Source organism: Callorhinus ursinus, unplaced genomic scaffold (genome assembly GCF_003265705.2).
Source record: "Callorhinus ursinus isolate GAN/ISIS: 27379988/994484 unplaced genomic scaffold, GSC_fseal_2.0 scaffold54, whole genome shotgun sequence".
Lineage (NCBI taxonomy): Eukaryota > Metazoa > Chordata > Mammalia > Carnivora > Otariidae > Callorhinus > Callorhinus ursinus.
The window spans coordinates 6,357,265-6,370,095 of NW_027397116.1; the positions used below are offsets into that span (position 1 = coordinate 6,357,265).

General features: G+C 39.4%; 1 protein-coding gene across 3 annotated transcripts in view; it reads left to right on the top strand.

Moving 5' to 3' along the window:
• Nucleotides 1–4,385: 4,385 nt before the first annotated feature.
• BPNT1 (3'(2'), 5'-bisphosphate nucleotidase 1) overlaps nt 4,386–12,831 on the top strand; it is a 23,242-nt gene continuing 14,796 nt past the window's right edge. Inside the window, exons 1-2 of one of the 3 annotated variants that reach the window (XM_025892127.2) lie at nt 4,386–4,540; nt 10,083–10,210. In XM_025892127.2, the coding sequence (XP_025747912.1) occupies nt 10,091–10,210 (120 nt within the window). In that variant the 5' untranslated portion in view covers nt 4,386–4,540; nt 10,083–10,090. Of the gene's footprint in view, nt 4,541–7,536; nt 7,757–10,082; nt 10,211–12,831 lie in introns of those variants that run through there. The other 2 variants (XM_025892129.2, XM_025892128.2) reach the window with 2 other exon arrangements.

The window sequence follows — 12,831 nt, forward strand, 5'->3', positions numbered from 1 at the left end:
GGGCACGGAAGTGGCGGGAAGCAGGTCCTTCCCAGAGACGGCAGGAAGGCAGCCACCCCGGGTCTTGGCCGCAACCGGGGCGGGGCCGGGCAGACCCTGAGGGGCGGGGCAAGGTGTGGCGGGCCTGCCCGGGCTCAGATTTCAATCACAGAGCCCTGACTCCATTTTAAAATATTTTAGTATATCCAGTATATATAATATATACAAATATTTAAGATGTTTTTAGTATATCCAAGATATTATCACTTCAACCTGTAATTAACATAAAATTATAAAAAAGATATTACATTCTTTGTCTTCGTACTGAATCTTTGAAATTCAGGTATGCATTTTACACACGTAGCATCTCAGTTTGGGTTAGTAATTTGCCACGCGCTCAACAACCACACAGACTATGACTGCCTCAGGGGGCAGCACCTCTTTAGCTGAGTGCAAAGTTCAGTACGAATATTATAAACCAATCTAATTATGTAATTTTCAGATTCCCTATATCCCTGTTACGTCCCACTCCTACAGAATACTGTGTATAGGGTGTAGGACGAGCTCTGGTTTCTGACAGACACCCACTTTTCTATCCCACTTTTTGAAAGTTTGTGGTAGGCCACCTTTACAGAAAAAAAGTGAAAATAGCATTCATTACATTAGTACCTGTTTTCCATAACAAAGAAAACGAAAGAGATTTTCACTTTTATTAAAAAAAGGGAAAATAGCATTAAGCATTAGTTTTGCAGCAAGACTTCATAGAGGCAGCAGGCACCCCAAGCCACCAGCGTGGCCCTGCCAAGCTCCTGCCCTGGGAACTACCTCAGCATCTCAGCATCAGCTGCTAGCCCTTTGAACTGTGTCCATGAGCATCTGTGCTCTACCTCGATTTATTTTGTGCATCTGTTAGCAAGATGTGTCCTAAGGTATCAGGAAAGCTTAAGAAAGGTTATTTTTGTGCATCTGGGAATGCTAAAAAATCTTTCCATGTAAATTAATGGTATTGCTTCTTTGCTTTACTCCATTTAGGCTTATGAAGGTTTTCATAGGAACACTCTACTTTCAGCTAGCGGGGGAAATCTGTATTTGGTTGGCCAGGTCATAGTAGTTCACGATTGTTACCTTTTCATTGTAAAGTGTACCTCTTCCTATTCATGAGACACAACATCTAGAAGACTTGGCTTGCATAGATAAAAAGATTGACCAATTTCCTACAAAAATAAAAAGAAAATTTTATATGGAAAAACATACCACAAAGAAGGCAAGTTGCAAACAGTAAGCATTCAGTGTCAGCCTTTCACCAGGCCCTGTTCCCAGCTCCTTAGCCCATTTAAATCATTAAACCCCATAAAGTGAAGATATAACATGCCAAAACAACCCTCTGCAGTAAGGCAGGCATATGGTTATTGCCATTTTACAGATAAGGAAACTGAGGCACATAGTGTTCAGTAACTTGCCCAAGATCACACAACTAAGAAGTGGCAGAGCTGGGATTCAAATCCAGACATTTGGGTTCCAGTACCCATATGGATAATCACCACACTATATTGCCTCCCGTACACTATACTGTGGGAGAAAACATTTGCAAACACATTTTAAAAATTAATATCCAGGGGCGTCTGGGTGGCTCAGTTGGTTAAGCATCCAACTCTTGATCTCAGCTCAGGTTTTGATCCAGGGTCATGAGTTCATGCCCTGCGTTGGGCTCCATGCTGGGCATGGAGCCTACTTAAAAAAAAATAATAATATCCAAAATGTATAAAGAGCTGCTACAAATCAGGAAAATAAATATAAACAACCCAATGGAAAAAAAGTCAAAGGAGTAGAAGAGGCAATTCATAGTGCAATGGAAAAGACCAATAAACCTACTCAAATATACTCAAAGATACTCAACTTCAGGAGTGATCAAGAACAGGCAGTTAAGACAAGATACCATTTCCATCCAACAGATGAAAGCAAAAATTAAGAAGTTTGATAACAAGGATTGGAGGGTATATGAAAGTGGTCTCACACTGTTGGTAGTAATGTATAATTTGTACTGCCTTTTGAATGGCAGTATCTGTCACCATTTCAAAGGCATTTCACTTTGAACCTGCAGTTCTGCATCTGAAAATCTATCCCGTGAACTTCAGTCTCACAGGAGCACAACAATAAACGCACAGAGAAGCCCTTCCAATCAACCCCTACATAACACATTGCTGAATTCAACAGTGCTCTCCATCTCCCCATAAATCCTGTACTGAGGGTACACTCAGACCTCAGAGCAGGCTACTCTCCATGACACCTACACACTTTTCTCCTGTTGAACTCACAGTCAGTTATGTCTATCCTTTAACTTATTCAAGCCAGTTGTAATTGTTATGTAATTACTTTATTTAATTATAAGAACTAATGTAAGCTTAAAATGGTAAATTTTGTTATATATATTTTTACCACAATAAATGGTCTGCCTTGAGTCTCAGGGTGATTATGAAAATCAGATGAGATTGTAAAGGTAAAAGCTTTCCCAAGAACTCCATGTAATGGTAGCCGTTTGCTACTCTCTGATGAGTTGTTTTTTTTTTTTAATGGAAGTTATTATTTGTTTCTAATTATAAAAGTTTGGGAGTTACAAAAGAGCATGCAGAATCAAAAATGGTTCACTGACTGCTCTCTTCCCAAAACCAATGTTTTTTTTTTCTCCTTTAAGGCAAAGGTAATTGCCTTTATGAAAACTAAGGGGAATTCCCTAGAGTCCAGTAAAGACAAGTCTCCAAAACACAAAACCAACTGCTTTTGAATTAGGTGAAGCTAAAACAAGTGTATAGTAATGGGGAAAATATCATAAAAAATTGTAAGTATTCTGAGTTAGGATGTGTCTAAGTGTCTAAACTACAAAACTAGATGGTGCATTATGGCTCTGCATTGTCAGGAGAGATAAAGCAAAATTCCAATCCCAGGACACATGCTGTAAGAAAAGACCTGGCAGAGAATATCGTTTGCATTTTTTGTTTCTTTTAAGCAATGAGAATGTGGTCGTGGGCTACTTATCTAATTTTATTTTTTTTAAAGAATTTATTTATTTATTAGAGAGAGAGAGAGAATGAGAGAGAGCACGAGACGGAAGAGGGTCAGAGGGAGAATCAGACTCCCCGCTGAGCAGGGAGCCCGATGCGGGACTCGATCCCGGGACTCCAGGATCATGACCTGAGCCCAAGGCAGTTGCTTAACCAACTGAGCCACCCAGGCGCCCTACTTATCTAATTTTAAAATAAAGTAGTACCTTTATTAATATAAAGGATACCTTTTACAATACAAAATGACTGTTCCCTTTGATAGTTTTTCTTACTCTAATTTCTACTCTAATAATATAGTGGGTTTCATTTCCTAATCAATTGGAGAATTTCTGTCTTTAAAAGGATGTGTTTAGGCAATTTACATTTATTTTGTAACTGATGTTTGCTATTAACTCCGCCATCTTACGTTATTTGCGATATTATAATCACCTTGCCCTCCTTTCTAATACTGAAAAAAAAAAAAGCATTGCCCATTCACTCTATTTTCATTGCATATCTACCTCCACGCACAAACATAAACAAGGGAGGCACAAAAAGTGTGCTCCTTAAATATATGGTGAAAGCCTAAATGAATAAAAGGCAATTTGTTTCTGCTTGTTTATTTACTTTTATCAGTGCAATAACAATCCTAAGGGGATTTTCTTCTGTGCAGCGAAAAGCAAAAAAACAACCACCACCCAATCCCCAAATCATTAACATAACAAATCATTATCTGGTCAGGAAAAGAGAGTATTTCCCAGGACTTACTGGCAAGCATATGAAAAGGTCAGAGACCGTTTTAACAATCTCCTAAGTGGGGGGCGCCTGGGTGGCTCAGTCTTTAGGCGCCTTCAGCTCAGGTCGTGATCCCAGGATCCTGGGATCCAGCCCCCCATGGTGCTCCCTTCTCCGTGGGAAGCCTGCTTCTCCCACTCCCCCTGCTTATGTTCCCTCTCTCGCTGTATCTTTGTCAAATAAATAAAATCTTAAAAAAAAAAAAAAGTAAGCACTAGTGACAATTCTGCATAAAACCGTTTTGCTCCTGGGAGCGGAGGCGGAGGGGTCGTAGACCTCCGGAAGCCAGTCCACGGACCCCGGGATTCGAGGGTAGGCCCTCCCTGACCACCGCAGTGCGATAGCACTAGTCCAATAAACATTTTAAGAGTGTGCAAAGTGGACTGGAAGACCCCTGAAACCAGAATGAATCTTTTAAAAGTAGGCACACCTCTCGCTATTACAGTAGGCGACACACGCCGCCAGAGAGTTCAGGGGAAAACCCGGAGAAATGGAGTTTTCTGACGGGTCGGAAGTCTCCGGCGGTCGTGGGAGTAGGTGTTCTGCGCCTGCGCCGAATTTCCCGCATGCTCAGTAGCTGCGGTAGGTTTGTCCTACATCCACCAACGTTCGACCTATTGACGGGAAGGCGGCCAGGTATTGGACCCAACGAGAGACCTGTTGCTTGATAGCTTTCTGTTGTTACCCTTCAAGTGTCTTTCGTCTAGCTTTGTTCCAGGCTTGTCACAGTAAGTTTCTCCCCTGCGAGTCAGGGCAAGACCTTGGGCAGATCTGACTCATTTATTGGTCCCCTAACTCCACCCCTTTGCACAGATACAAGGAGATTACAGGGATTTATGTTTAAAAAAGAAAAAAGTTTGCCTGAGTCAGATTGCCTCACTAGATGTTCCAATTTCGGACCTAGATTCTTGAAGTGTCAACAATTTAATTGGTGATCGGTGCGTTTATTTTCGTCCTCCAGGGTCTTTTCATGGCTATTTATTGTAGAATTAACAAGGCAAACCTAGGCAGTGGGTTCGTTAGTGCACTCAAATTTAGAAACTGCCTTATGTCTGAAATTAAATTTCGTTCAAATAGCACACATTCTTCCTACTGTCTCTCCTACATACTTGTAGCCTTGCTTGCTTTATTCAGATTTCCCTGAAAATATAATTGCTAGTTTCAAAGATGTGTACATTTTACTCTCAGTAAACTTCAAAATCATCCTAAGAGATTTTAACCACTTTGCATCCTTGCTCACAGTGCTCAGGAGGATGATCCCTCACAGGCTAGCCAACACTGGGCGTTTTTATCTATGCCAGTCTTACACATGAACAATCATCTTTTGCTGTTTTAATTTGCACTTCTTTCATCATTAACGAAACTGAGCATTTCGTGTAATTAATGGCCATTGTTTTTCTTTTAATAGGAATAGCCTATTTGTGTCCTTTGCTCATTTTTCTACTAGATTATTCATCTTTAACATATTGATGTAAAAGCCCTTTACATAACCAAAATTAACTCAGATGTCTGGTACATGATACAAAATTTTTTTCCTCATTTTGTCAATCATCTGCTTTGCTTGTGGTAATTTGATTACGTAGATATCTTAATTTTCATTCAGTCAAATTTGTCAATATATTCTTTTATAGATTCTTAGTTTTTCTCATGTTTAAAAGTCCTTTACCAAATTTACAAAATATTTCACACGGTTTTATTCTCATGCTTTTATGGTTTCTTTCTTTACTTTTAAAATCATGCATTGATCTGGAATGTATATTGATACAAAAATGCAAAACGTTTCCAACATTTTTTTTAAAAAGATTGGCAACTGTTCCCACCATTTTTGCACAATTTCCCTTGTGATTTGAAATACCACCTTTAGTGTGTTTGGATCTACTTCTGGGATTTAATTCTGCCCAGGACTAAACTGTGTAATTACTATAGTTTTATATCATATTTTGATAACTGGTAAGGAGAGTATCTTGGCTCATTGTTCTTTTTCAGAAATTGCTCTGTTATGCTCATATTTTTATTTTTCCAGATGACCTTGAACCTTAGCATCACTTGATTAGGTTTCAAAAGATACAACCTTTGTATTTTGATTGGGAACTCAGTCATTCATTTTATTATGTTATGTTAATCACCATACATTACATCATTAGTTTTTGATGTAGTGTTCCATGATTCATTGTTTGCGTATAACACCCAGTGCTCCATGCAGAACGTGCCCTCTTTAATACCCATCACCAGGCTAATCCATCCTCCCATCCCCCTCCCCTCTATAACCCTCAGTTTGTTTTTCAGAGTCCATAGTCTCTCATGGTTCATCTCCCCCTCCAATTTCCCCCCCTTCATTCTTCCCCTCCTGCTATCTTCTTTTTTTTTTAATATATAATGTATTATTTGCTTCAGAGGTACAGATCTATGATTCAACAGTCTTGCACACTTCACAGTGCTCACCATAGCACATACCCTCCCTAATGTCTATCACCCAGCCACCCCATCCCTCCCACCCCCCACCACTCCAGCAACCCTTAGTTTGTCTCCTGAGATTAAGAATTCCTCATATCAGTGAGGTCATATGATACATGTCTTTCTCTGATTGACTTATTTTGCTCAGCATAATACCCTCCAGTTCCATCCATGTCATTGCAAATGGCAAGATTTCATTCTTTTTGATGGCTGCATAATAATCCAGTGTGTGTGTGTGTGTGTGTGTGTGTGTATACATATACATATATACCACATCTTCTTTATCCATTCATCTGTCGATGGACATCTTGGCTCTTTCCACAATTTGGCTATTGTGGACATTGCTGTTATAAACATCAGGGTGCACCTATCCCTTTGGATCCCTACATTTCAGTCATTCATTTTTAAAAGATTTTATTTATTCATTTGAGAGAGTCTGAGAGAGACAGAGAACAAACAGGGTCGGGGGAGAGGGAAAGAGAGAAGCAGGCTCCTGCTGAGCAGGAAGCCCGATGTGGGACTCCATCCCAGGACCCTGGGATCAGTTAAGCAGACGCTTAACTGACTGAGCCACCCAGGCAGCCCCATCATTCCTTTTTAGATCCTAATCCTCACATGCTCACCACCTTTATATTGAATTCAAATTACCTTTCCCAGGCTGTCAAGGGAAATGGATCATTTGATTCCTGTTTTTAATCCTTCAGAACTAGCCCTATTGGCTACTGTAAAGATTTCTTAAAGGATGGGATGTTAGGTTGATAGCCGTAAGTGGCATACAACCTTTTTTCATACTACTTTAAGCCTCAAGCTCTGAATGTTATGAAAAAGAATCTGTAATGTGATTCTGGATTGTATTGGTTATCATATTACATCATCAGGGTCAAAATAAAGTTGCAGAAGCCGTAGGAATTTTTTTGCCCAGAACAGTACCCTGCTGTCTCTTCAGGATAGCCAGTAATGAGGACAGTTATCACAGTAATGGTTAGCCAGTGTGATTTAGTGCTTACCTTGTGCCAGGGATTGTTACAAGTGCTTTACTTGCATTGCTCATTTAATAATTACAACAACCCCATGCTATAGAGACTATTATTAGCTCCATTTTACAGATTGAGGCACAGAGAATTTAAGTGGCTTTCCCAAGTTCATATGGCTAACATACACCAGAGCCAGGGTTTGAACGCTGGCGGATGGCTCCCGTGCCTATGCCTTTAGCTGCCTTATCCCGTTTTTGAGTAAGCTGTCATAAAGCTGTGTTCACAGAGGGTGGTGCTTTAGGACCCAGAAGATGTAAACCTGGTAGAGAAGGAAGTACTGTGTATATAACCTGAGCTGCTAGACGGAAGTTAGCAACTTGCAGGTAGCTTTTTGCGGCAGCGGCGGCGGCGGCGGCGGCCTTGCGGGTTCTCCATCAATACAATCTACAAGGTGATTCTCACTTGGGTTCTGGGAGGGGCCGCAATTAAAAAGGCTAACGGGAATCTCTTTTCCAGGTGTGTTTTCATAATATGATTAGATTCATTTTCTTTATTAAGGGCCAAAATTGTATTCATTTGTTGAAAAAATATGTAAGAAAAATATTCGACAAGGAGATAATAATATTTCATTACTAAGTATGTTTGGACCGAAGAAGTATTTCAGAGAAATTGGTAGGAATATTTTATTTGCCAGCTAAAAGTGATTTGCGGGACCTCTTTAAAAATCACTGTTGTGCTTTACCTCAAACCTGTTACATTCTTACGAAACTGGTGTTAGCTTTAAATGGCAGTTCATATAGTACGCATTTTATGAGGAATGTCGTAGAACAAGCCTAAAAGGTTGTCTTTATAAGAAAATACTGTGGATGTGGCAAACATAAAAGAAGTGGTTTAGTCATTTAGGAAGCCTGACAAGGCTGGAATGATTGCTTAATTGGCTGAAATATAAGTGATATCTGTGAAAAGGTACAACACTACCATACAGTGAGGGAAAATGATCTGCCTTTCACCAATGACATTTTATATAACTTGGGGACTGAATGAGCATTCCAACACATATTAAAATACCCTCAGTAGTTAAGACATTTGGGTAGGACATGATTAGTTGCCTGAAGACTACCTTTTCCACTGTAGAATAAATCAGATATGTAGCTGGTCAGGGATAATAAGGAAGTAGAAGTAAGGTCAACAAAGTGTTTGCTGAATTATTTCTCCTCTTTTCTATTTGAGTGTTAGTAATTTTCATAAGCAGTTTTTTTTTTACCTAACCTGCCAATAAAATGAATCTAGCTGGATTATGACGTAATAAGGTAAAGAGAATTTAAGTACATAGGAATTCATTTTATTTTCATCTTTATTCCAGACAACTACTGGCCACAATTCAATTCTGTTCTCCTTCTGAAGGGTTTCAAACACTTCACTTGTTTATTGTCTCAATTAATGTTCGTAATCCCTGTGACTGGAATTCGGATGAGAGAAAAAAGATGTAAAGAGCTTAAAAGGCACATCAGATCAAATATGCAGTCAGAAATTGGCAGTAGGAAAAAAAAAGAAATTGGTGGTGGAATAATGACTTGCTGAATTGAGGTTCTTAATGTCCCTTCTGTTCTGTATTATGTTCCTTTGTTGAGTTGAAATAATGCTGACCAGATTCGATTGGAGGGCTGAGAGTTTTTGTCATCAGTTGGTTTCCTGTGAGCCCTCTGAGACAGAGAAAAAGTCCAAGAGGTTTGTTAGGGAGTGTTCTTGGGATCCCTTATGGGAAATGTGAAGAAGGTAGTGATGCCTGGGGGAGTGGGGAGTTGGGCGTGATGCAGTCTCAGCGAAGGCCTTAGTCAACCAACCCTGTTGGGCATTCAGAAGCTACAGTGACCCAGCGGAGTTGGGGTGGCAGCCCCGTTGGAGTGTGGAGTGGCCTTTAAACCCATCCCCTCTGTTGACCCATTGCAGGTGCAGTGACTTTTCTCAGCAGATAAATTCCCAAAGAAAGGTGGCAGCTAAAAGCCATCTGTTGGTGGCACTCTAAGCAGCTGGGGAAATGTTCTTCAGCCCTGAAGGGAGTCTGGGTGGTACATCCCAGCCTCAAAACAGTCACTAAAATTGCAGGGTTTGAATTTGTATTTTCAAAGAGGAATATACTTTATGCTGAAGGCTGTTTTTCCCATATTTTCCATTGGGCCAGGGGCTATTCTGACACTCATTACTTGTCCAGATGATTGGTCTTCACCCCAATTAGGTGTGTTGCGTATTCGCTTTATCTGGCAATTGATGATGATGGTAGTAAATAGCCAGCAGGTTAAATTTTATTTAATCTCCAATGGAACATTCATTGGTTTTTAGAAACTTATTGTAATCCCATGCAACCCCTCCTTTTTTTAATTTCTCTGTACATATACCCACATCTCTTATGTTATTCATATCCCTCTTGGCTCTTACCAGTTTTATGTTACAGACTTCAGGTTACGATATTTTACCCCCAATCCACCAAAATACTAGCTTGTCCATGGCAGATGTTATATCTTACATTTTTAGCCCCTGGTGGAATTTCCACAGCCTTTGCACATATATACATGTACCTCATACGTAAAACTTTTTCACGTGCTCATAGGCCTGCACCAGTTTTCCCCATGCTTCAAAATGTCCCATCTGCAGAAAGAGTGAATACTATAAAATTTATTGAGAGTTAATGCTGAAATGGAGGTTTTTCCAAGTCCCTTAGCAAATGTTTATTAAAGGATCTGTACAGTTAAGTACTCAGTAAATATGTGTTGAATTGAATTCAAGTGACTGAAACCAGTAGTTGGCTTTGAAAGTAACAATGTTTCTCTTAATTTCCCCTTAGGGCTTATCATGGCTTCCAGTCACACCGTGTTGATGCGGCTTGTAGCCTCAGCATATTCTATTGCTCAAAAGGCAGGAACCATAGTCAGACGTGTTATTGCTGAAGGAGACCTGGGTATTGTGGAGAAGGTACTGAAAGTCTCATCTCATTTCATACCAACTTTATTTTTGTTCCTTCACGTTTTAGCTAAAGGATATAATAATCTGGACACACTTCAATAGTTGAAATAATTAATGTCTCCCCTGTGGAGATTGCTAGACCCTTAGTTCAAATAGGCTCCATTTCTGTTTTGAAAATGATTCCAGACTTCCTGCATCCAAAACTTTCATGGTTAGGCCTTCTGACTGCTGTCCAGCCCCAGAGCACTGTAACCAAGCTTCATATCCTAAAGTAATCTGTTACAGGCCATTGAGTCCTTAGTGAACTTGACATGTTGGTAAAATCTGGCATATAAATAAGTATTCCTTATAGTCAGAGCTTTAAACTTTTTTCTTCTTCATGGAAAAGAAATACAAGACAAGGTTGTTTTATTTTCCCCCTAGAATGATAATTAAAAACTTAGGTAAATTTAAAAAAAAACTTAGGTAAATTATCAGAAAGATAGTTTATCATGATAGTTCATTCTTTTCGTTTTTGTTTTTTGGGTAAGCTCTACACCCAGCATGGGGCTTGAGCTCACAATGGTGAAATCAGGAGTTGCATGCATGTTCTACTGACTGAGCCAGCCAGGTGCCCCTAGTGATAGTTGATTCTTAAAAGAAAATCCTACTATGCATGTGTTCTAGTTCAAAATATAATTTATTCTACAAGATTTGGTTATCATTTCACGTTGCAATTTTTAAATGTAAGTTTCCATATATTGACTTTTTATCATAACCTTTAAAGAAGATTGTATTATAATTTTGCCCAAGTGAGAAAATTACAGGGTATAAATAACTATTAACATTATAATGATTTATAAATAGAGTTGTTGTTAAGTCAGACATCTATCTAAGGCTGTCAGCAGAAAAAAATGAGGACCAAAAATGAGTAAAAAACAACTTAGTAATAAGTTCAGATAAACTAATTATAGGACATTCAACATAAGTGCTTTTAAAAATTAAGAATAGGGGTGCGTGGGTGGTTTAGTCGGTTAAGCGTCCAACTCTTGATTTCAGCTCCTCATGACCTCAGGGTTGTGAGATCGAGTTCTGCATCGGGCTCTGCACTGGATGTGGAGCCTGCTTCTGATTCTCTCCGTCTCCCTCTGCCCCTCTCCTTGCCTCCCCCAGCTAGAAAAAAAAATAAGAATAAAAATCGGGGTGTGTCTGGCTGACTCAGAAGAGCACTGACTCTTGATCTCAGGGTCATGAGTTCAAGCCCCACACTGGGTGTAGAGATTACTTAAATAAATAAAACTTAAAAAAAATAATAGAATGAAAATCACAAGAACAAGTTAAGTAAAACTCATTTCTAATTTTGATAGATTTATGGGCTTAATAGTATAGGAAGTAGATACAATATATCTTGATTTCAGAAAAAAAATTTTCATTGTCAAAAAAAATTCAAGCTATTGATAAATATGGACGTGACATCTCCCATCCCCCATCTTGAACCACTGTTAGGTATATTCATAAGTGGGTGAACAATGTTACCCAAACATTTTAATTCACGATTCACATCAACAAGAAAAAATCATTGGGACAGATCATAGGACTCTGCTTCCAACTCTGTCCTTTTCTCTTTAACCTTTAACTTAAATACAGTTTTAAAAATTCATTGACTGTATCTTCTCAAAAATGTGGAACAGGAGGATATAGAGATCATACTTATCAAATTTATCAATAAAATGAACCTGGAAACAGTAGTTAATATATTGGATCACAGAAAAAGTACTCAAAAAGTTATAAACACTAAGAAAAGAGGGTGAAATCCAACAGGATATTATATCAGGAATAATTATAAGTTCCCAAAATATTTGTGTTCAAGTAATAAGAAGTAAATCTGATTTATATTTGTTTAAAAAAGAGGTTTTAGTTGACAACGTACATGCTCAGTGATAAACCAACAATGTAATTCAGCGACTTTCAGAAGGCTACTAATCTTACAGCCTTTTTTTTTTTTAAGATTTTATTTATTTATTTGACAGAGAGAGACACAGCGAGAGAGGGAACACAAGCAGGGGCGAGGAAGAGGGAGAAGCAGGCTTCCTGCGGAGCAGGGAGCCCAATGCGGGGCTCGATCCCAAGACCCTGGGGTCATGACCTGAGCCGAAGGCAGACACCTAATGACCGAGCCACCCAGGCGCCCCTCTTATGCACCATTTTTGAGATGAACTGCTTTAAGCAATGGGACTCTAGGATTTGGCTTTCCCTGGGTTGGAGGATAGCTGGTCATCAACTCTTGTAACTGGACCCAGAAGAAGGAACTGGTCGATCTATTAATTTATCAGTACCCCTCTGAAGCTGACAGAGTGCTCCAACAGGAGCCTATAGCTAAGGAGTAATGGAAAAACAGTAATAATCTCCCTGTCCTCTGTATTGGTCAGACACTTCTAGTAATAATCTCCCTGTCCTCTGTACCTGTCACATACTTAAAGGTAATAAATGATAAAAAAGGTAACGATCGCCCTGTCATCTGTACCGGTCAGGCACTTCGAGCCAATAGATAATGGAAAAGGTAACAACTACCCTGTCCTCTGCATGGTCAGGCACTTCTAGGTGATAGATAATGAAAAAGGTAACGCTCTCCCTGTCCTCTGCATGGTCAG